The sequence below is a fragment of the Macrotis lagotis genome, chromosome 2 (genome assembly GCF_037893015.1).
Source record: "Macrotis lagotis isolate mMagLag1 chromosome 2, bilby.v1.9.chrom.fasta, whole genome shotgun sequence".
Lineage (NCBI taxonomy): Eukaryota > Metazoa > Chordata > Mammalia > Peramelemorphia > Peramelidae > Macrotis > Macrotis lagotis.
The window spans coordinates 8,354,954-8,376,519 of record NC_133659.1 but is presented as its reverse complement, the minus strand read 5'-3'; the positions used below and the strand labels follow the sequence as shown (position 1 = coordinate 8,376,519).

Below are 21,566 nucleotides of genomic sequence, written 5' to 3'. Positions count from 1 at the left end.
ATGTTCCTCCCCCACCAAATCTTTTGTTCTAATGGTTAGACGTCAATGTTTTTCCACATGGTTTCCAAGTCCCTTAGTTCCATTTGCTTGCCTTTTTTGCAAAATATTACAGTTTGCCAATGTTCTCTCTAAAATGGGACATGAAAAACTGGACACTATTCTCTAAGTGTCTCATTTGGGCAAAGTAAAGTTCCAACTTCTTGCATTACTGAGCACACTCATTTTTGATTGCCTCAAGACATCATTTACTCCTAGTAGCTTGCAATCTACCCAAATCCTTGAGATTTCTCCACATTTAATTGCTGCCTCACTACATTCCTCAGAATGGAAAAAACTGGTTTGCTGAAGCACAGAACTTAACAGTCTCTATTAAAATCTACCTTAGTAGTTTCCACTCATCATTATAGAATGATGAAATATTCCTGGGTCACAACTATAATACAATGTTTAACCATTCCTACCAGGTTCTTTATCACTTAAAAATTTGGTCGCCCAAGTCACTGCTGTCTTCACTACAGTTGCTGATAAAAAATCCTGACCAGAAGAGGGCCACAGATAGCTAAAATGTAAGAAAGAGCAAGAAAGCCTCTAGGACTAAATTACAGAGTACAGAGAGGGGAGTTAAAGTAAAATTAAGTGTAAATATAGGTTAGGAATCATTTTTTTATGCTGGGCTTTACATGTCGAAATGAGTTTATATTTAACTCTAGAGGGTAAGAAGGGAAAAATGTAGCTTAGTCAGTCAAACAGTAATGTTGTCAGACCTGTGTTTTGGAAAATTGCTGAGGTGACTTTGCAGAAAATAGACTGGGAAAGTTAAATTTGAGGAAGAGAGATCAGTTAAGAGGTTATAACAACAGTGTAGGTTCAAGATGAGGAGGGCTTAAAATAGTGTGTTCTTATAAGATTATAAATTGAAGTGATTTTGTGAAGGAAGAATTGACAAACTTGACAAGTGATTGGCTATGGGGGCCAGAGAGTTACAAATCTCTCTAGGAGCCCCTGAACCTGGCTGATTGGAAGGGTTGGGGGGGAAGAGAATGAATTGTTTTGGATATGTTGAGATTAAAATGGTTATGGAATACCCAGTTCAAAAAAGCCAACAAAAGGCCAACTGGAAATTCACGAGGAAAGAACTAGAGCTTAGAAGAGATGAGGCTGAACCCCCAGAGAGAGAAGAAATTCAGGGAGCTGATGCAGCCACATCAACTGCGGGATGCTATGGATAAACAGATGGACAAGCAGGGAGAGAAGAGTCCCAAAACCTCAGAGAAGTGAGAGTATCCAGGAGGAGAAGGGGGGTCCCACTGGGCCAGTGCTGCAGGGAGGTCAAGAAGGCTGAGACCTGTGCCAAGGCCCTGGACTGGGCACCAAAGAGATAGTTGCTAACTGGGGAAGAAGCAGGTTCTGTGACATGAGAAGACTGGAAGTCAGACTGCAAAGGGCTGAACAATGAGAGCAGAAGAAGAGGGGGCAGAAAAGCTGACAGAGTTGAGTTGTGAAAGCACAAAGAATCACACTCTTCATTTCCCAGGAACCTTATTACACCTCTTGTGCTAGGTTCCTGGGAAAGAAGGAGTGTGTGATTCTTAAAATTTTAAATACTCCTCTCATTTTAGAGATGAAGAATTGGGAGTTGGAGAGGTGACTGGCCTTTCTCCAGGTCATACTTCTAGTTAAAAGGCACTGTCAAAATTGGAACTCTTCCTGACTGATTTCCCATTCTGGCACATTCTACTATATGGCCAAGCTGGGGCTTTAGATCCGATTCATTTGTATTTTGCTATTTCTTCTACTTAGATGAAGTACAAGGAATGCTGTACAGGAAGCATTGTGAAGAAATGTCCAATACAATTATTTCCACAATTTACTTTATAGGAGAAAATGGAGAACAACCAATTACTCTTACAACTAAATTTCTTTCTGATTGTAACTAAAAAAATTGCTATGAAAAATATTCAAGATGATATGAAGTTCTTTCTGGAAAATGAACAGGAAAAAATGGAGGAAGGAAAAAATATGACCCTTTCTTATAAAAATACTATAAACTCTTGTGATATGAAAAGGATAACAGCTTTAAAGAACGGCAAATTGCAAAACGGCCCATTTAAAAATACACCCCACCTAAAAGGGAGGCTACTTATTCATAAAACTGTAAATAATGTTGGTGGCATGTAAAACAAGTCATAATCTCATTGATATTTTTTAAAAAGATTTTCTTCAGGCATTCTGAGTGTCTTCAAAGCAAAAAGGTGAATAACAAACTTGCTTACTGTCTTACAAATAGCCTGGCAGCTTAATCGGACTTCAAAAGGGTAAAAAGAAAGGAAGTTTGCCCTTGTCAGAGGGGAATGGAACAATTCAGCCCTGGGTTACATCGGTTTGAACAATATTACATTTTCTTTCCTCCACTCCAAAGAAAGGATAACTAGAGATGGCTATAAATAAATACACAGCTCAAATCTAAAATGATTCTTGATGCAGTTAAACAGCTCACAGTTTTGAGATAATATCCCAGTTCTACATTGCTGGCCTCTAGCCCAAAAAGTAAAATAACTAGTCGAATTATAGTCTTTACTTAATAATTCATAGAATCTGAGGGCTGGAAGAGATCTTAGAAACTGCCTCAGCAAGGAGGAGGAGGAATTGAGGCCAGGGGAGGGGAAGGACCTCTGGAAACTTCCCCTACAAGTGGGGGGGGGGGGGGCTGGGGGAAAAGACCACAACTCCACAGAAAGCCAGGTTGGCTTACAAGTCTCATCTCCCCTACCAGGCTGAGAATGTATGCTAGGGAATTTTTTTGCACTTTGTAGGACATAATATTGCTTAAAAACTACAATACCTTGGTCGAATCTAAGGGTTTTATTAAAGTAGTACTGAATACTTTATTATTAATTATTATTTAATTATTAATGCCAGAAATGTCCTTTTCAGAGCACATTCCAAGTTAGCTCCCTTCTCAAGGTCACAATATCCCTTTCCCAGGACACAGGGTCTGGCCTTAGCCAGGGGCTCAGTGGCTAAAGTGCCAGGCCTGGAATCAGGAGGTCAAATGCAGCCTCAGACACTTCCTAGCTGTGTGACCCTGGGCAAGTCACTTCACTCTCAGTTTCCTCATTTTTGTAAAATGAACTAGAGAAGAAAATGGCAAAATCACTCCAGCCAAGAAAACCCCAAATGGGTCATAGATATTTAACACAAATAAAACAATGAACAACTGACACTACCACCAACTCAGGAAGAGTCAGAGAGCTAACAAAGAACGCACCAAGGTGGTGGTGGTGGGGGGCGTGAGGTTTGCAGGGCCTGAATCAAGGAGTGCCCCCCACCATACCTGCCTGAATGGCTCAGTCCTTACCAAAATGATTCTGAACACAAACTTAATCTGGGCAGAATCTGTATATCAACAATTCAAACAAAGGTACAAATGAAAAAAAATTTAATGAGATGATTATTCCAAGGAGCCTCATCTAAATATAAGATTTGCACCTTGTTGGAATACCCCAGGATAAAGGGAACTTCTGATCTTCTGAGGAGGTGCTTGGCCTCACTGAGGACAAACTCCAGCATGGAGTTGGCTATTACTATTTCTTGACTTCCATTTTTTAACCTGCTATGGAATGTAGCATAAATCAAAAGAAATTAAAAATATAAATTCCTACAGTGTGTCTAAAACACAGTCCACCACACAGCTTCTTTATTTTCCTTGTATTATGGATGCCAGAGGCAAGCTGGTGAAGTCCAAGGATATTCTCTGAAAGTTTTTAAATGGTAACATGAAATACTGAGATTACAAAGGATATTGATTATATTAAAATACAGTTATGAAAATATTTTTAAAAGCATCTGGACCCCCAAGATAAGAGCATGCTTTGTCTGTTTTTTTTCCCCTAGAAAATGAGTGGGGAAAAATGAACCAGATTCTAATTTTTCAGAAGTTTAATTCCAATTAAATATGATTAAAAGGGGCAGCTAGGTGGCGCTGTGGATAAAGCACCAGTCCAGAAGTCAGGAGGACCTGAGTTCAAATTTGGCCTTAGATACTTAATAATCACTTAGTGATGTGACCATGGCCAAGCCACTTAACCCATCGCCTAGCAATAAAATGATTAAAAGCAATACAATTAAATTAATTTAATCTTAAAAGCTTTGGCTGTCACTTTCCATGCATGAAAATACAGAAGGAAATAAGATAATACCTTTAATTTTACTTCTTAAATACTTGAGAACTTCTTGGGTCCCTTTCTAAATGGAGAAGAACACAAAACCATCACTGAAAGAGCCACTGCAATCATATAGAAGATCCACATGAATGTCTGAATGTGAAATAAACAAAATATAAACTTGAATTCAAAATACACTTACGTTTAGGATTTCTCGTCGAATAGTTCTTAAAGGGTTTCCTTCTAATGCCACAAACTGCAAATGAGGAAGGTTTCCTAAAGTATGGGGCAGACTATCAAAAAACAAAACAAAATAAAACCCCTTAAACATAATTCAACTGTACACACACATACACATATTATTGAAAGCAGTTGACTACCAAAAGAATGTGCTTTGAGAAATTTTAATATTTAATATTCACTGAATTATAAAAGTAAAACAAATATTTGTTTGAAAAGTCAATTTGGGATGATCTGTCATTCCTAAATGGTCATGTCTCAGGCTTGCAATGAGGACACTAAAAAAAGGCACCATAGCCCCTCTAAATAAAAAAAACACTTGTCGTAGAAGACATATTACAAATTAAATACAAAGAATTTCTGAGACCCCCAACTCAGGTGCATCCATTTATTTACATAAAAAGGATTCCTCTCAAAAAATAATAGAGATAACCTGAATATTTTCTGAGTAGTTGCAATGTGCTGGGGTGACCAGGTAGACTTTCCACATGCTTTGCTTTTGTTTTTGTTGTCAGGTTTCTGCAAGGCAATGGGGTTAAGTGGCTTGCCCAAGGCCACACAGCTAGGTAATTATTAAGTGCCTGAGGCCGGATTTGTACTCAGGTACTCCTGACTCCAAGGGCCGGTGCTCTATCCACTGTGCCACCTAGCTGCCCCATTTTCTACATGGTTTGGCTTCTGTTCTCTAGGAATAAAGATTTGGAGAAGAGCCACAATACTGAAATATATACCAATTAACTTGCACAGTGGGGTTTAGCTTTATTGTTTCATACTTTTATTTTTATTAAATAACTTTGCTGTGTCTATGGGAAAGGGTCAGAGAGGAGAAATGATACACAGGAAACTTTGGAGAAGACAAGAAAAGAATAAAGTCCATTCTTAAGAGAAAATGATCAGGGGGCGGCTAGGTGGCGCAGTGGACAGAGCACCGGCCCTTGGAGTCAGGAGTACCTGAGTTCAAATCCGGCCTCAGACAAATAGCTGTGTGGCCTTGGGCAAGCCACTAACCCCACTGCCTTGCAAAAACCCTAAAAAAAAAAACAACAAAAAAAAAAACCCGATTCATCAATTTCATTGTCTAAGAAGTGGGAAAACAAGTTTGACTGCTATCAGACAAAACCAAATGCACTAACAGAATATAACAAAGCACATGTGCTTATTTTCAAGTAAATACATAATTATATGAATTAAGTCAATATCTATAAGTTTTGGTAGCAAGCAGAATATCTGCTAGATTATGGTCTGCCCATTTTTCTTCCTCCTCAAATGAAAGGATAGACATTGAGCTGGTCCCTTCCCAAGGAGGGCACTGTGCTCTGTGTGGAGAAACAGTTCATGTCTAGACAGAGTGCAGAGCAGCTGAAGGGCTAGCTAAGGAGCCCGGTGTCCTTATATCAGACAGGAGGCAAACCAGAATTCAGTTTTTCTTAAAGTTGAACCTGCCTCTTTATCCTCTGACCCATATGCCTTTCTTATATGAACTACCTTCATTACAAATATATTTCATTTTGGTTCTCATATTCCCCTAAAACACAAATAAGTAGACTAAAGAAGATGCATCAGAAGTCATTTCTGAGATCTCAAAACGATTTTAGATTTAACTATAATGTCCTATACAATTTAAATCACTGAGAAAAATATTCGTAGGTTTTGAACCACTTTGATAATAATTCTTTGAATAATACGGACACTATTTCTGATATGGGTTTTTGGTGAGGTTTTTTTCAGCTTACCTACTGATATCATTGTTAGCGAGATCAAGTCTTTCCAAGGACTGGAGCAAGGTAATTTCATCAGGAATTGATTTTAACTTGTTATCTTTTAAATCTAGCACATGGATAGACTTAAGATGTTTAAGATGTTCTGCAGCTAACGTTTCAATCTGATTCTCACCAATATGCAATTCCTACAAGAAGCAAAATCAAAGTTATTCATACTTGTGTTATTCTTAGTAAATGTAATTTATTCATTATCTTCAAGATGAAATAATAATTAGAAGAAAACAAATTAGAATCATCTGAAGAATAAAATTCAAATTACTGATAAGAACCACAGTTTTTCTTTTGTTAATTAGCTTAAATTTTCAGTAAAATGAAAATCAGGTTTTTTTTTTCTCACAACTAAACAAAAATCCCCAGAGGAACTTTTAAGAGATTTTGTTACTATTTTTAAATTATTTCAAAATTTCTAGAGAATTATTTCAAACTCCTAGAAATAAAATAAAAAAAGAAATAATTTAACCAAAATACATAAAAGGGGGAGCTAGCAGAACAGCAATTAATTCAATAAACAAAGGGAATATTAGAAGGGACGTGGGCCCAACAATTGATAAATGGTTGAAGGATATGAACAAGTAATTATTAGATGAAAAAAAATTAAAACTATCCATAGTCATATGAAAAAGTGCTCTAAATCATTATTGATTACCACCTCACACCTATCAGACTGGACAATATGACAAAGGGAAAATGATCAATGTTGGAGAGGATGAGGGAAAACTAGGACTCTAATGTACTGTGTGGGTAGAGTTGTGAACTGATCCAATCTTTCTGGAGAGCAATGTGGAATTATGCCCAAAGAGCAAAGATCCAGCAACACCAATACTATGTCTGTATCCCAAAGAGATCACAAAAAAGGGTAAAAAAATCCACATGTACAAAAATATTCATAATAGCTCTTTACTTAGTGATAAAGAATTGGAAATTGAGGGGATGCCCATCAACTGGGGAATGGCTGAACAAGTTATGGTCTGATTGTTATGGAGTACTCTTGTTCTCTAAGAAATCATGGGGTGGCTAGGAGGCGCAGTGGGGCGGCTAGGTGGCGCAGTGGATAGAGCACTGGCCCTGGAGTCAGGAATACCTGAGTTCAAATCCGGCCTCAGACACTTAATAATTACCTAGCTGTGTGGCCTTGGGCAAGCCACTTAACCCCACTGCCTTGCAAAAACCTAAAAAAAAAAAAAAAATCATGAGAAGCATGGAACAAATTACATGAACTGATGCTGAGTGAAGGGAGCAGAATCAGGAGAAGAACACTGTATACACTAATAACAATACTGTAAGATGATTAACTAACTATGATGGATACAGTTCCTCTCAACAGTTCAGAGATCAAGGACAACCCTAAGAGACCTGCTATGGTCAATGCCATCTATATGCAGAGGAAAAAAAACTGGTCTGAATGCATACTATATTCACTTTTTTAAAACTTCTTTTATGTTTTTCCGTTTTTTTCCACTCATGGTTTTTTTCCCCTTCCCCTTAATTCTAATTCCTCTTTCATACCATGACTAATATGTGAATATGTTAAACATAAATGTACATGTACAACTTTTATCAGATTGTTCGCTGACATGTGGGGGAGTCAAGGGAGGGCAATAGAAAAAAATGGAACTCATAAATTTGCAAATGGATGCCTATGACTGGAAAAATAGAATACAATTTCAAGTTTAAAAAAAAGGAAAGAAAAAAGAAATCATGAGGGACAGGACTTCAGGAAAGCTGAAAGACTTGCATTCACTGATGCTAAGTGAAGTGAGCAGAAACCAAGAGAACACTGTATACATTTACAGCAATACTCTATGATATTCAACTATGATGATTTTGCTCATGTCACCTGCACAATAATCACAGACTAAAGGACTTACGATGGAAAATACCATCTCTACCTAGAGAAGGAACTATGGAATCTGAAAGCAGACAAAGCTTACTATTTTCAGTTTTTAAAATTTGTTTTATGTATTATAGTTTTTCTACTCTCGTGGATTTTTTCCCCTTTTTGATTCACCTTTCACAACATGATTAATATGGACATATGTTTAACATAGATATACCTCCTATAACTTATGTTAGATTGCTTTCTGTGGGGGGAGGGAGAAAAAATGCAAAACTTAAAAATATGCAAAAAAAATTTGTTGAAAATGATCTTTCCATGTAATCAGAAAGATAAAAAAAATATTTAAGATATTAAAAAAAAAAAAAGAAGGGAGCTGGGCCAAGAAAGATTAAAGGATTTAGCCAAGATTAAAAAAAAAAAATCAAAATCTAGTAGCAGAGCCAGGACTAGAATCAGTTCCTACCAGTTTAGTTGGTGCTTAATAATGTAGTCACTCTGAATGAATGACTCCAGATCTCTTGATCTCCAATTAAGTGTCTGACCGCCAAAATGCCAGCCTGGCCTAAGTACTAAAGGAGATATGGGAGCTCAATTTGGAGGTTATTCCCTTTAAGGAGGGAAGGGTTTTGATTGGCTCATAAACTGATCCTAACCTGTTTAATCTGAACTTCTGTCCATAATCTCCCCTAAATTAGTCTCTGTGATTCCACAGAGGACCTTCCTCAACTTTCTTCTGGCATCTTTAAGATATCAGAAATTCATAATGAAAAGTATTAAAAAAAATTAAGTTGTGAAGGTCATGTTTTTAATGAAAGGATATCAAAATACGAAATGATTTTTTAGTGACAAGGATTTGAGATTGTCAGTATCCCACCATTAACATTTAAATGACATTTATCTTTTAGTGATTCTTTTTATAATTTTTACAATTATTTAATGAAATTACAACCCATTAAATGAAATTAGATTTTTTAAACTTGGTTTCAGAACACAGAGTTAAAAGCCAAAGAGAAGTCAACTTTAGATGTTACCTGGGTAGCAGAGAGTTCCTTATCCTCAACAGTGTCAAAGAAAACTTGGACTTCCCCTTCTTTGTGTTAGAGAAGGGTTACCCACTCAGGCCTGGATTAGATTAAACATCTGAAAGTCCATCCAACTTTGAGTTTCCATGTTTATATAGAAGTACTTTAACATAACCTCTATTTTTTAAGAGACCTAATTAATGGATGAATATGAGGAATGATTGAATCCAACAAGATAGATCACTGCTTTAAAAACTAAGTTATCTTCTACTTCTAAAACATTTATCAACAGTACTATCTGTGACAATAATTTTACTCCAGCTCTTGGAAAAATCCCCTTTTCGAGGGAGTGATACATATCCCACTGTTAGATGACATTTTTAAAAATCTTAAGTTTCCTATGACACTGCAGGTTGTACCTTCAGTGACGCACAAGCCAGAGATGAAGGAAGAGCATGCAAACGATTCCTCCGTAAACAGAGCAGCTCCAGGGATTCCATGCCGGCTAACTCAGAAGGGAGTGTTTCCAAGTAGTTTGAAGTGCAGTCCAAATGCTTTAATCCTATAGAAATTACTTGATGAAAAACTTTTTTTTATGATCAAAACCTGCCAATTCATATACTTTTGTTAACAATGAATAACAAATTTACCATGAAGATCTGTTTTAACTTTTAACAAAATATATTCATATAATGAACCCCTCCCCCACAAAAACCCCAATTAATAAATTATATAAATTTAGGTGGACTATCAAAATAGCTTTAATACACTGTCTTCTAAAATTTTAAGTTTCATGAAAATAATGTATATGAAAATACCAAATATAAAATATCATACATAAAGTATTATTTTTACTTACTACCATTTATCCTTTTCTTAAGCTAGAATATATTTAAGGAAATTCGCATGTGAATTTAAAAAAAACAAAAGGCCTTTCAGTTTTCCACCCTGATTTGGACAAGAATAGTTAAGGAAAGAAAGGGGACATTAGCATCACGGTGACCTATTTTTATGATTCACACTGCTCTAAGGTCTTCATTCAGGAATTCTGCCGAGGCTGCACTCACAACTCTGGCAGTTTTTAGAATTATTAGAGTAAGGAAGTAACAAAGGACTGGCACTACCTCCTCATTATATATTACAGCTCAGCCTGTGGGGAAATGAACCAGCAACCTCAGCGTCATGACCAGGCTCTAACCAACCAAGGTAGTTATTATTTTAAAAGTCAGGAAAAAACTCCGTCAGAAAATGAGTCCTTTTCCTAGGCTTTAGATTGCCCTCAACAACTTCTTATTTAAGGGTTGCTTACCCAGCTTTTCTTACATTCATTAGTATTCAAAGGTTTTGGTGGAGGAGAGAGTTGAAACTACTGTCAACCTTTCAAGAAAATAGCTTTAAAATCTGTCTCTAAGACCCAGTTCCCTACCAAGTGATAGCCAAGCAAAGTCCTGCATCCCATATATTTGACACACTTCAAACAAGAGAGTGAATGGGAAAAGAAACAAGATATAAAATGAATTTTTTTTAAAAACATGAAAATGAAGAAGCAGCCAAGCACAGGAACTTGAAATTGCAGCTGATGGGAACGCAGTGAAACGAAGAGGAAAACTGTCAAAAAATAATTCAATAACTATTTTTTCTCTTTCTTTTCTCTATTCTAAGTGATGAATTCAAATTGCCTAAGTGAGCAAGGTAAAGCATAACCTGTGGCTGACCATGAGGAGCCAGTGGACAAGAGATAAGTGGACCACGGACAGTTTGGGATCAAGCCAGGTATAAGGTTAGGGTCAAATCCCCTGGAAAGGCTTTTATTCCAATTTTTAAATTCTGGGTAAAATGAAAAAATAGGAAGATTATAGAGAAAGGTATCAAATTATACTTAAAACTGACTCTAAAATATTATTTTAAAAATATTTACTTCAAGGAACTAAAATGTAGCTCCACAGGGAAACTCTCCACCATATAGACTGGATTGCAAACTCTATGCTTAGGGACAGTTCTGTGAGTTGTTGTGGCTAAAACAATTCATTCCCCCAGTAACCTTCCTTTAAGTGATGAGACTACTAGTCCTGGATGACAGCAGAGCATGTCCCCGGGACTGGACTCAAAGCCTTTCCAGTCTGAAGGACCTGCCAGAGAAACATTCTGCTTCGACAACTCCATGGTGCCCATGAGGTCATTTTAATGCTTCCCCTGGCTGGGTGTAGAACTGTTCTGTTAAAGAGCTATATTGTTTAACTTTTTAAGTATAAAAATTAAATTGTTTATCTTTTTAGGTGCAAACGTTCTTAAGGACAATGCATCTAGGTCCCAGAAGAAGGTCCCCCCCCCCCCCCCCCAGGAATCCAGGTAAAAGATGTTCATTCCTTGGGTCTTCTGTAGGGAAAGCTGCATGGGAAAGTAGTGGTTTTCTACCTCTCACCTCTAGAAAACCAATTAACTGCTCAGCTCTACAGGTGAACCAAGCCCACCTTAACTTTAATGATTTTATTTTTCTTTTTTAGTTTTGCAAAACTGACTTCCTGATAATTTTATGTTTTCTCCCTCCAAGTGCCAAAGTGCTCTATTACCTATGAAGAGGTAAGAAACACTAAGCACCTTCAAAACCATTATCATACTTGTCCATCTCCAATTAGCAAAATACTTTATTACAGTTACGTGAAATACTACATGCAATTTTACATAATTTAAACGGAGTAAATTTACTTTTCATCCTAGTGATTTCTGCTGGCAAGTCCTTCATTTGATTTCCGGCAAGATTGAGTCGCACCAAGTTAGAAAGAGAAGAAAAGCTAGCTGGAACAGCTGTCAGACGGTTGTTAGAAAGATCCTTTTGAAAAAAGTAAAAATAAAATTAAGAAATGACCCCTCCCTACCAAGGGACACACACAACTTTGAGATCCTTGTGGGCAGTGTAAAGCATATTCTGGGAAAGAACGATTTCATCAGGGAAGGGATTGCTTCCTTAAGCTCCCATCTCTCCAACTATCACCTCTTAATTGGAATTGTTAAAAAAAAATCACTGAACTTTCATCAGGTATTTTATATAAAGCCAATGTTAACACTTAATTTTGCCTTTGGAGATCATCAAGGCTTTCCCTTTAGCAGGAAATGGGTTGAAATCAAGAACTTTGATCTCACTTTACACTAATAGTCTAGAAATTTCTTTTTTGGAAATGTTAAAAGTCTCTACTGGACAGTAAGTTCTTTAATATGGGTGTACCCTAAAAGAATCTTTTGCTGGCTTTACTGGGAGTTCCAAGAATCGATTAAGTGTTTGGCTTTTGACTTTCACAAATAAAATTGGAAAATGAAAGAATGGCCCACATACTGTCAGAACAAGTGTTCTTCCTTCCTCCTCTTTGTCAAGGGTCAACCAAACCTTGCATCAAACTTCCCAGTTTGGCCAATTCTTGCCTTCCATGGAGCCCAGACAGCCTAACTAATTTCCCAAGTCCCTTCTTCTTAATACCCACATCATTCCAGGGTGCCCAGGTTGTTACATTACTGTCTTAGCAATTTTGTGAAGGATGTTTTAAAGTTCCTTTTGAGTGCCCAGATGCTGGCCATTATTTTTCTTATTTTTTCCAATTCAATGCTATAGGAATAATTAAGTATTGTATGTCTGCTGGCACTGAAGGATGAGAACAAGGAGACTGAAGTGGTTCTGTACCTCATAGGCTTTCTTTAGCTTCCTAATTCAGACTCACATTTGGAGGAAGTAAAGAGTTTGCCAGTGACAGATGCTGGCTGTCTTGTCATTTTAAAAAATGGTTTGCAGCAATGATCTTTAACGTGCCAAAACTATTTTAGGAGCACATATTATAACATGTAGAGCCCAGTTTGAAGACCTCAGCTGTCATTACTAAAAATCTTTGAGAATAGTACTTCCCACCATCCTCAATCATTCTGACATAACAATGCTTTCTATCCTCAGGCAGCAAAAACAATGATGGTTAACTAACTGGAGGTCTGAGGATTTAGTTACACCTCACTGAGCTCAAATTTCTCGTTACTGTTGCCATTTCTATGTGCAGGATAAAGACATGCCGCTACAGCAGAGCCACTAATCAGTCAACTAACAGGACCAGAGCATATTTATTTATCTCAAGTTAGGATCGTATTTTATAATTTGTACATCTTTTTCTCTTCTTACAAATTGTTGGTCATTTTTAATTTTTTCCCCAATGCTAAGGCCTTTGTAAGATGCCCCAAATTAAACACGATTCCACTGGAAATTACAGGTCTACTTGGTGACCCTTAGGGGCAAGATTTCCAAAACTGTCCTGCACTGTAAACGTTAAATACACCTACGAACCTAGGATGATCATGGATTTGGAGCTAAAGGGACCTTTTGGGCTAGAAGGTCAGAGTCCAACTCATTCATTTGATAAGAGGAGTAATGTCATGTCACAAAGAAAGTCAACATCAGAGACAGGATTTGACCCCAGGTTTGGCTTTTTTTCCCCTCTATGGTCGAATGCTCTCTTTGGGTCTCAAATGCCAAGAGTAAATTTTAATTGGACTTTCTAAGTCTGCTGGCTTTCTTCTCTCCTACTCATTCATCTATGTCTCATCTAGCATCCAGAGGGTTCTTAACCCTGGTTGGAAAAAAAGATGGTGAAGGAGGATGAAGACTTTGGTTTGTAACAAGGCTCAAAGAGGATTCCTCTGCAAGAGCCAAGAAGGCTGAGCAAATTTTTTCAAGGGAAAAGCACATAAGAAAAACACAACTTACTAAATCCTCTAATTTGTGCAGTTGTCCAAATCCTTCAGGGACGCAAGTCAATTCATTGTACTGCAAAAACAAGCCCTTCAGGTTTCTGAGTTTTAGAAGCTCTTCAGGTAGTGTTTTCAGTTTGTTATGACTATTAATAGATAAAAACAAATGCTAAACACGTCAAAGAAAAACCTTCACAAACACAGTAAAATTTTGTAGTCATTTTTCTTAGCAAACTACATAGCCCTGTTAAAATTTTACTAGTTATTTATTTTTTTAAATTTTATTTACCTGGGGGCAGCTAGGTAGTGCAGTAGATAGAGCACTGGTCCTGGAGTCAGGAGGACCTGAGTTCAAATCTGACCTTAGACACTTAATAATTACCTAGCGATGTGACCTTGGGCAAGCCACTTAACCCCATCTGCCTTACAAAAACCTAAAAAATAAATAAATAAAAGTTTATTTGCTTAAGGCAATGGGGTTAAGTGACTTGCCTAAGTCACACAGCCCAAGTGTCTGAGGCCAGATTTGAACGCAGATCCTCCTGATTCCAAGACCCATACCCTAATCACTGCGCCATCTAACTGCCCCATTAGTTGTTATTTTAAATGTAATTTTATTTTCTTTCCCAACACCATACACTTAAAAAAGACAGTAATAATTGGCCTTTGCAGCATTTCAAGAGAGAAAAGGAAATAATGTAATTTGTAAATTACCTTTTAATAACCTTTGTCATTAATTCAGTCAGAAGCTGGACATGGGTCTCCTTCAGCCTTGGTACCAGTGGCTCTACCCTTCACCCTGTCTTTCCAACAGCCAGCTTCTTTTTGTCTTGTCTCTCTCCTTCACCAATCATAACCAGTAAATGACTAAGGTCTGGCTTAAAATCTCTCTTACCTACCACTCCTCTTCTGTACTATTGTCAGAAAGTGAAGTTTGGGGAGAGGCAGAAGACCTGAGTTTAAATCCTGCTTAGATGCAGATTAGGACTCTGGATAAGTCATTGGACCTCTCTGAGCCTCAGTTCCCTCATCTGTAACATGGGAATGAGAGCACCTTCCTCCCAGAGTAGTTGCAAGGAACAAATGAGATGTAAAGGGCTTTGCAAATCTTAAAAGATTCAGAAAACCAGCTGCTATTACCCCTGCCACTGTCTCCTCCTGGGTCATCCATCCTGTGTCCACTCTTTCCCTGCCCCACCTCACCTTCCAACGTGAGACAGAGCAGAGACCTCATGATAGCAGTCTCTCAGCTTTTCAGAAATACTCAGTTGTTCCCTGTTCATTTCAGCAAAGTTCAAACCCTGCCAGGTCCAGCACATGGGGAACCTGCCTATTTCCCCTCCATGCAGAATCTACCCAGAAATCCCTTCTGAGGCCTGGCCCTGTGGGTGCCCCTCCTGACCCACCTGCCTGCCTTTTGAAGGCCAACTCACTGGCTGAGGAGGCCTTCCTCCCCAGGACATCCCATGGGATGCCTGGGCATGCACCCTAGAGACCACTCCATCAAATCTGCACTCTTCACCTCTATGGACTGGCTCACAAAAGCTCCCCAGTGTGCCCCCTTCTCTCCTCCAATGTGGCCTCCCCTCCTGGTATGGGTCCTGATGACCTCTCACCTGAACTACTGCCCTAGATGCTGGGGGGGGGTCTGCTGCCTCCAATCTTTCCCCCCTCCAGTTACCAAACTTTTTTTTTTCCTAAGGGGCAGGTCAGATCATGCCCTCAAGACTCTCTCTGATCACTTCTAGTCTATGTGCCCCACTGCCTCTAGGATCAAACAAAGAGAGAATGCTCAGTTTGATCTGCTGAGTCCTCCTGCCGCTCTGCTCTTCCTCCTCTTTTCTCCTCTCCGTGGACTCAACCATTCCATGCCCATGTGCCAGTCCTCACACTCCCTCTCTCCCCATGTGGTACCTCAGTCCTGGCCATCCCTTGACCTCCTGGCTCCCCTGATTTTGCTTTAAGATTTAGATCAGAGTTGACCCTCCCAGGCTCCTTACATGGCTCAGATCTTATGAGACCACCTCCCATTTACATTATAGATACCTTGTCTCCACCTCCCCCATCAGGCTTTACCTGACGTTAAGCTTCTGAAGATTCTCCAGCTCACCTATGGCACAAGGAAGGGATGCCAACAGGTTATCGTGCATCTGCAACAAGTACAAAAACTCAGTCCCAAGTGACATGTGTTTCCTCTCCCACCACCCACAATCCCCTTATCATCCTTTGTCAGTAAATGAGGAGCTCTGCAGAGCAGGGCCGGGGACCCCATGACCAGGAATGAGAAGAAGAGGACAAGCTGCGGTCCTCAGGGCCGAGACAGTATCCCTGCCCAGGAAGCCTCAGTCAGCTGTGAGGCCCTAGCCCCTCCAAAATACCAAACTTGAATTTAGCCTCACCTTCTCTCCTGCCTCCTGTGGACTGGAATTGGAAGCCAGTTCCTTTCCAGCTTCCCTCTCAGCATATAAGTGGAGCTGCAGTTTCTCTTTACCATATCAGATTATATTTCAATCAAGTACAGTCGATTAACTTACATCAAGTACAGTCAGTGCAGGCAGAAGGCGGAGGTCGTCTGAAAGCGACTGAAGCTTGTTGTTGGATACGATGAGTTTGGTCAGATCGGTCTGCTCCCACCATCGATCAGAAGCAGTAAAGGAATGATTCTGTTTCGCTTCCTCAGGGACATCCAAATTTATTCTCCAGACTGACTGAGGAACTATTTGTCCCCAAAATGAAAAGAAAAAATTGTAATGACATTTGTGTAAATACATTAATATATGACTACAACTGCATATTAACACATAATTAAAACAATATTAATGTTTATGAAAATGAAAATCACAGTCAATACAGCATCAAAAAAAGCTATTTCAAACTTGTTTCTATACGTAAATTAAAAAAAAAGGATAAGGAATAATGAGACAGTATTGTACAGTGAGAATAAACAATCAATTTGAAGTCACAGGAACTAAGTTTAAATCCTCAGCAGAGAGACAAGTTATCAGGTGATCAGAAGTTGTCATTCCCCTTTTTTGATAAATACGGATTTACAACGAATTATTCATATGTATATAAAATGAGAAATGGACACTGCTAACCATTCTTTCTGGTTCTATGACTCTATACAGCATAAAAAAAATTGGTTTTATTTGAGCAAAAATCAGTTTTATTTTAAAAAGATCTGGCTGAAACATTTTACATCCAAAGGCCAACTATCTTCAATATGACATAAATTGTTTGCAATAAGATGAGAAGACCCTTCACTGAATCTACAATACAAATATGGCCTGTAACCTAAGTAAGATAGAGACAAAAAACTAAAAACAATATTGACAAATTATCCCTAGGGAACAAAGACGTGAATATTTTAAAGTAAAATACTAGGCTACAACACTTATTACAAAAATTGTAGACTATGACCCATTTATACCAGGAATGTAGAACTGGTTTGCCAAAGGACACCATATTTGTATTGTAGATTTGATGAGGGCCTTCTCATCTTATTGCAAACAATTTATGTCATATTGAAGTTAATTGTTCTTTGGATGTAAAATGGTTCAGTGAGATCTTTTTGAAATAAAAGTGATTGTTTTTCTTTCTTTTTTTTTTAAAGATTTATTTTGAGTTTTACAATTTTCCCCCCAATCTTACTTCCCTTCTCTGCCCCCAGAGAAGGCTGTCTGTTAGTCTTTCCATTGTTTCCATGGTATACATTGATCCAAATTGAATGTGATGAGAGAGAAATCATATCCTTAAGAAACAAAGTATAAAAGATAGCAAGATAAGACAATAAGATATCAGTATAAACTGATTTTTGCTAGAAGAGAAATCTATAATAATACAAATATATAATAAATCCTAGTAGTAATATAAAAAATAAAAGCCACAATTACATCAGTAGATGCTAAAAAAGGTTCTGACCAAATTCAAGTCACTTCTACTTTAAACACTCTAGAAACTATAAGAAACGTACCATTCCTTAAAAAAAACCAAATTTTTCTCTAAGTCCAGGAGCAAGCGTTATGTGTGATGGAAAAAAAGTTAAGAGGTTTTTCCAAAAAGATCAAAGGTAAAGCAAGAATTCATTTATTACCATGATTATTTAATAGTGCTAGGTACACAGGTTATTGTCCTTCATGCTCACAGGACTAAAATGAGGAGATGAGGAAGACTGTGGCTGAGCGGACCAATATGAGATGGGAAGGCTCTACCACAAGTCAGGCATGCATTGCACACATGAACATTTGGGATGGAGATGTCTCTAAATCTGTGCATCTCACATTTTGAGCCTTGTTTGATTCAGGCACACCGTGATGAGCAGTCCTGTGCCATGTCTCCCATGTCATCAATCCAAAGTAATTCAGAGAAACCTTGAGTGTCCTTGAATTGCTTGCTCCGACCTCCATGTGAGTGCTTGCCTTGTGTGACTCTCTGGAGGAGAATCTTTGAGGCAAACACATGTTCACCAGTCCATCATAGTTGAGCTGTCTATAGCAGAGTTTGGATGTCTGGCAGTTTAACTCGAGAAAGGACTTCAGGGTCCAGTACTTTATCCTCCAGGTGATTTTCAACATCTTCCTAAGACAATTTATATGGAAGCGATTCAGTTTCCTGGCCTGGTGCTTGTAGATTGTCCAGGTAATATAGCAATGAGGTCAGCGTAATGGCTCTGTAGACCTTGGTAGTCAATCTGAATCTTCTTCTCTCCCACATTTTCCTTCGGAGCCTCCCAAACACTGAGTTAGCTCTGGCAATGTGTGTGTCAACCTCTTCATCTATGTGAACATCCCTGGAAAGAACACTGCCAAGGTAAGTGAACTTATCCACAATATTCAAAACTTCTCCATTTGCTGTAACAATGGTTCCTTTTTGGATGGTGAGGTGCTGGTTGGTAGAGAACATGTGTTTTCTTGATAATAACTGGTATTAATTAGCACAAACAGAAGAGAATCGATCCACATTTTGGTGTGTATCAGTCTCAGGGGCTGCACAGAATACAAACATCTATAAATCATGCATCAATTTTCCCCTCTACTTTAGTCTCAGTTTGAGAAAATCAGTGAATACTCTGAAAACCTTAAAAGTGTTACATAGATTCTAAATATTATATTTGATAACATTATTATTATCGTAGATTATGAAATCTCAGATTTATAAAACTTGTATATTGTTATTAAAAGTATGCCACTAGGCATCTTGCCAACAGGATCTTACTTAGGATTAGGGACCTGGAGACTTGCACAGATCAAGAAGCAAGCACATATTCCAGATAGAGACAATCATCTGATTATGTGCCATTCCCTACCCTCCTGAGACAACCCAAAGAAATCAAAGCTAAAGATGAGTTCAGTTAATCACTATTTACTAATCCAGAAATGAAGGGTCTTTTTTTCCCTTTTTATATGAGAAATTAAAATGACCCTGCCTTCTGAGGATAGGAGTTGTGGTCAAAGGTTATCTCTCCTTTGACTAACAAATTCCCAGCTTCAATTTTTCCAAACCTTGCAATTCAGAATATGTGAAAACTCCTTCTGATGCCAATATTCCCAGTGCTCTCATCTCTATCCATCCCAGTCTTACAACTACTAAGTCTTGCTTTCCAGCTTCCTGTCTGCAATTTTAAATAAACAAGTTTCTCTTGGATGGATTCCTCATTCACTTATACCCAAAAGTCATCATTTCTGTCCTATGTCACAGAGCCTTCAACCTGGTTCAGGACCTCCGTAATTTCCTAATTTCCACATCCTTACTGAGATCAATCAATCAACCAAACAATTACTAACTGTCCACTCTATGTGCCAGGCACATAAAGATACAAAAGAGGCACAACCCATAGTCTTTGGAGAGTTGCCTGACTCTAAAAGTACTCTAGGCGGTGGAGACAGCACCAGCCCTACCTGGAGTCAGGAGACTGGAATTCAAATCTGGCCTCAGACACTTGACTCTTGCAAGATCTGTGACCTTGGGCAAGTTACTTTACCCTGCCTCCTCATATCCAGGGCCATCTCCAGTCATCCTGATCCCTATGTGGCTACTGGACCCAGATGGCTCCGGAGAAGATGACACTGGTGACCTTAACACAACCCCCCTCACTTTGATCCAGATGGGTCTTCTTTGAGAATGAAGGACAAATGTTGGATGATCCCATAAACAATGAGAGCTCACTCCAGCACAGTTGAAAGCAAATGCCATAGGCTAGAGCAAGGTGATACTAAACCCAAGGGAACTTGTGCTCTGGTTCCAGGCTAGCTGCAGGTCACTGTGGCTAGTCTAGGGGCGAAGGCCAGGGACATCTGAACTCAGATGTACGGCCAAAGACCCTTTTCCCTCAATACATCATAAAGCTGCTATGACAACTCATGAATCAAGGAGATTAAACATCCCAGTTCTGTAGTTTCCAGTCTCTGTTCTCCTTCAGGACCCAAAATACCTTTTCTTTTCTCTCTCCTCTTGGATCAATCTCCAATTCTATTTCTGGGTCACTTCCTTATCTTCATTTCCTAACCAGAAAATGCCAATGAATGTCTCTAAATGATCTGCGTCTTGAATTCCACTCCGAGAGTCCGATAAAGGGGCCCCGAGACCACAGGACTGATTCGGCTTCGGCAGCTCCGGCCTCAGGTTCAGCAAACCCACGCGTTCCGTAACCTCCGGGCAAGGCTCCCTGTGCAGCCGGGAGGGTCGGGGGTCCTGGGGGAGGGGGCGGGGGGGGGGGAGGGCAGCAGTGGCAGCCCGCGGGGCCGCCCCCCCCCCCCCGCTGGGGCTGCCAACGCGCGGGGCAGAGGCCGTGCCACTGTGCCTTCTGCGCCAACGGTCCGGGCGCCGTGGGGCACTGCCGTGGGCACGTCAGCACCGGCCCCGAACCGTCCGCAAGCCCAACGGCACCACGACCGCGGCGGCGGCGCGGACACGCGTGGGGGCAGCGCCGGGGGCGGGGGCAGGGGGCGGCGGCGCGGGACACGCGCGGGGCAGCGCCGGGGGCGGGGGGCAGGGGGCGGGGCGCGGACACGCGCGGGGCAGCGCCGGGGGCGGGGGGGGCAGGGGGGCGGGGGGGCGCGGACACGCGCGGGGGGCAGCGCCGGGGGCGGGGCAGCTCGGCCCCGGCGCCCCCCCCCCCGCCCCGCCCCCCGCAGCGCGGCCCGTCCCGAGGCCAGGCTGACGCCCCCCGCCCCGCCCCGCGCGGCGCGGCCCCCCGGCGCTCACCCTCGCTCAGCTCTCGGCCCGACAGGTTGAGCTGGCCGCTCTTCCGCGCCGCCCTCAGCAGCCCCTGCGGGACGCCGCCGCCGCCGTCGCCGCCGTCCTCGCGGCGGAAGCCCGGCCCGGGCCCCCGGCCCCGGGCCGCCGCCGCCCTCGGCCTCGACATCGCGGCGCTCCCGCCTCCAACCCAAATCGCCCCGCCCGCCCCGTGACGTCCGAACGCCGCGCCGCCCCGCCCCGCCCCGTGACGTGTCAGCGGCGCGCCCGCCGCGCGAGAGCGGGGTCACGTGGGGCCGCGCCCGGGCGCGCCGTGCGCGGTGACGTGCGGCCGGCGCGCCTGTGACGTCGCGAGCGGCGTCTGGGGCCCGCAGGGAGGGAGGCAGGAAGGAGGCCGCTGGAGAGGCGCCGGGCTGCGTGCGTGTTCCTCAGCGCCAGCACCCTCCTCAGGTGAGCGGGCGGCGGGGCCCGCCGGGGTCCCTTGGGCGTCCGCGGCGCGCCGGGGCCGGGGCCGGGGCGGCGGGGCGCGTCGGCGGCCGGGGCCGGGGGCGGGGGCGGCCCGTCGACGGAGGAGGAAGGCCCGGCGGGGCGCGCAGGCCGCAGGCCG

General features: G+C 41.1%; 2 protein-coding genes across 4 annotated transcripts in view; one reads left to right on the top strand and one right to left on the bottom strand.

Annotated features, from left to right (window-relative positions):
- The window catches only part of LRRC40 (leucine rich repeat containing 40), a 41,267-nt gene extending 20,139 nt beyond the window's left edge, over positions 1–21,128 (bottom strand). Inside the window, exons 1-9 of one of the 2 annotated variants that reach the window (XM_074221196.1) lie at positions 20,969–21,128; positions 16,300–16,481; positions 15,842–15,915; positions 13,782–13,911; positions 11,750–11,873; positions 9,463–9,605; positions 6,137–6,309; positions 4,366–4,456; positions 4,200–4,245 (exon numbers count right to left, since the gene is read on the bottom strand). In XM_074221196.1, coding sequence (XP_074077297.1) covers positions 4,200–4,245; positions 4,366–4,456; positions 6,137–6,309; positions 9,463–9,605; positions 11,750–11,873; positions 13,782–13,911; positions 15,842–15,915; positions 16,300–16,481; positions 20,969–21,128 — 1,123 coding nt within the window. The other variant, XM_074221197.1, reaches the window with a different exon arrangement.
- Positions 21,129–21,259: 131 nt separating this feature from the next.
- The window catches only part of SRSF11 (serine and arginine rich splicing factor 11), a 36,083-nt gene continuing 35,776 nt past the window's right edge, over positions 21,260–21,566 (top strand). For both annotated transcript variants that reach the window (XM_074221198.1, XM_074221199.1), the window contains exon 1: positions 21,260–21,409. The gene's annotated coding sequence lies outside the window, so the exon portion shown is untranslated. The remainder of the gene's footprint in view (positions 21,410–21,566) is intronic.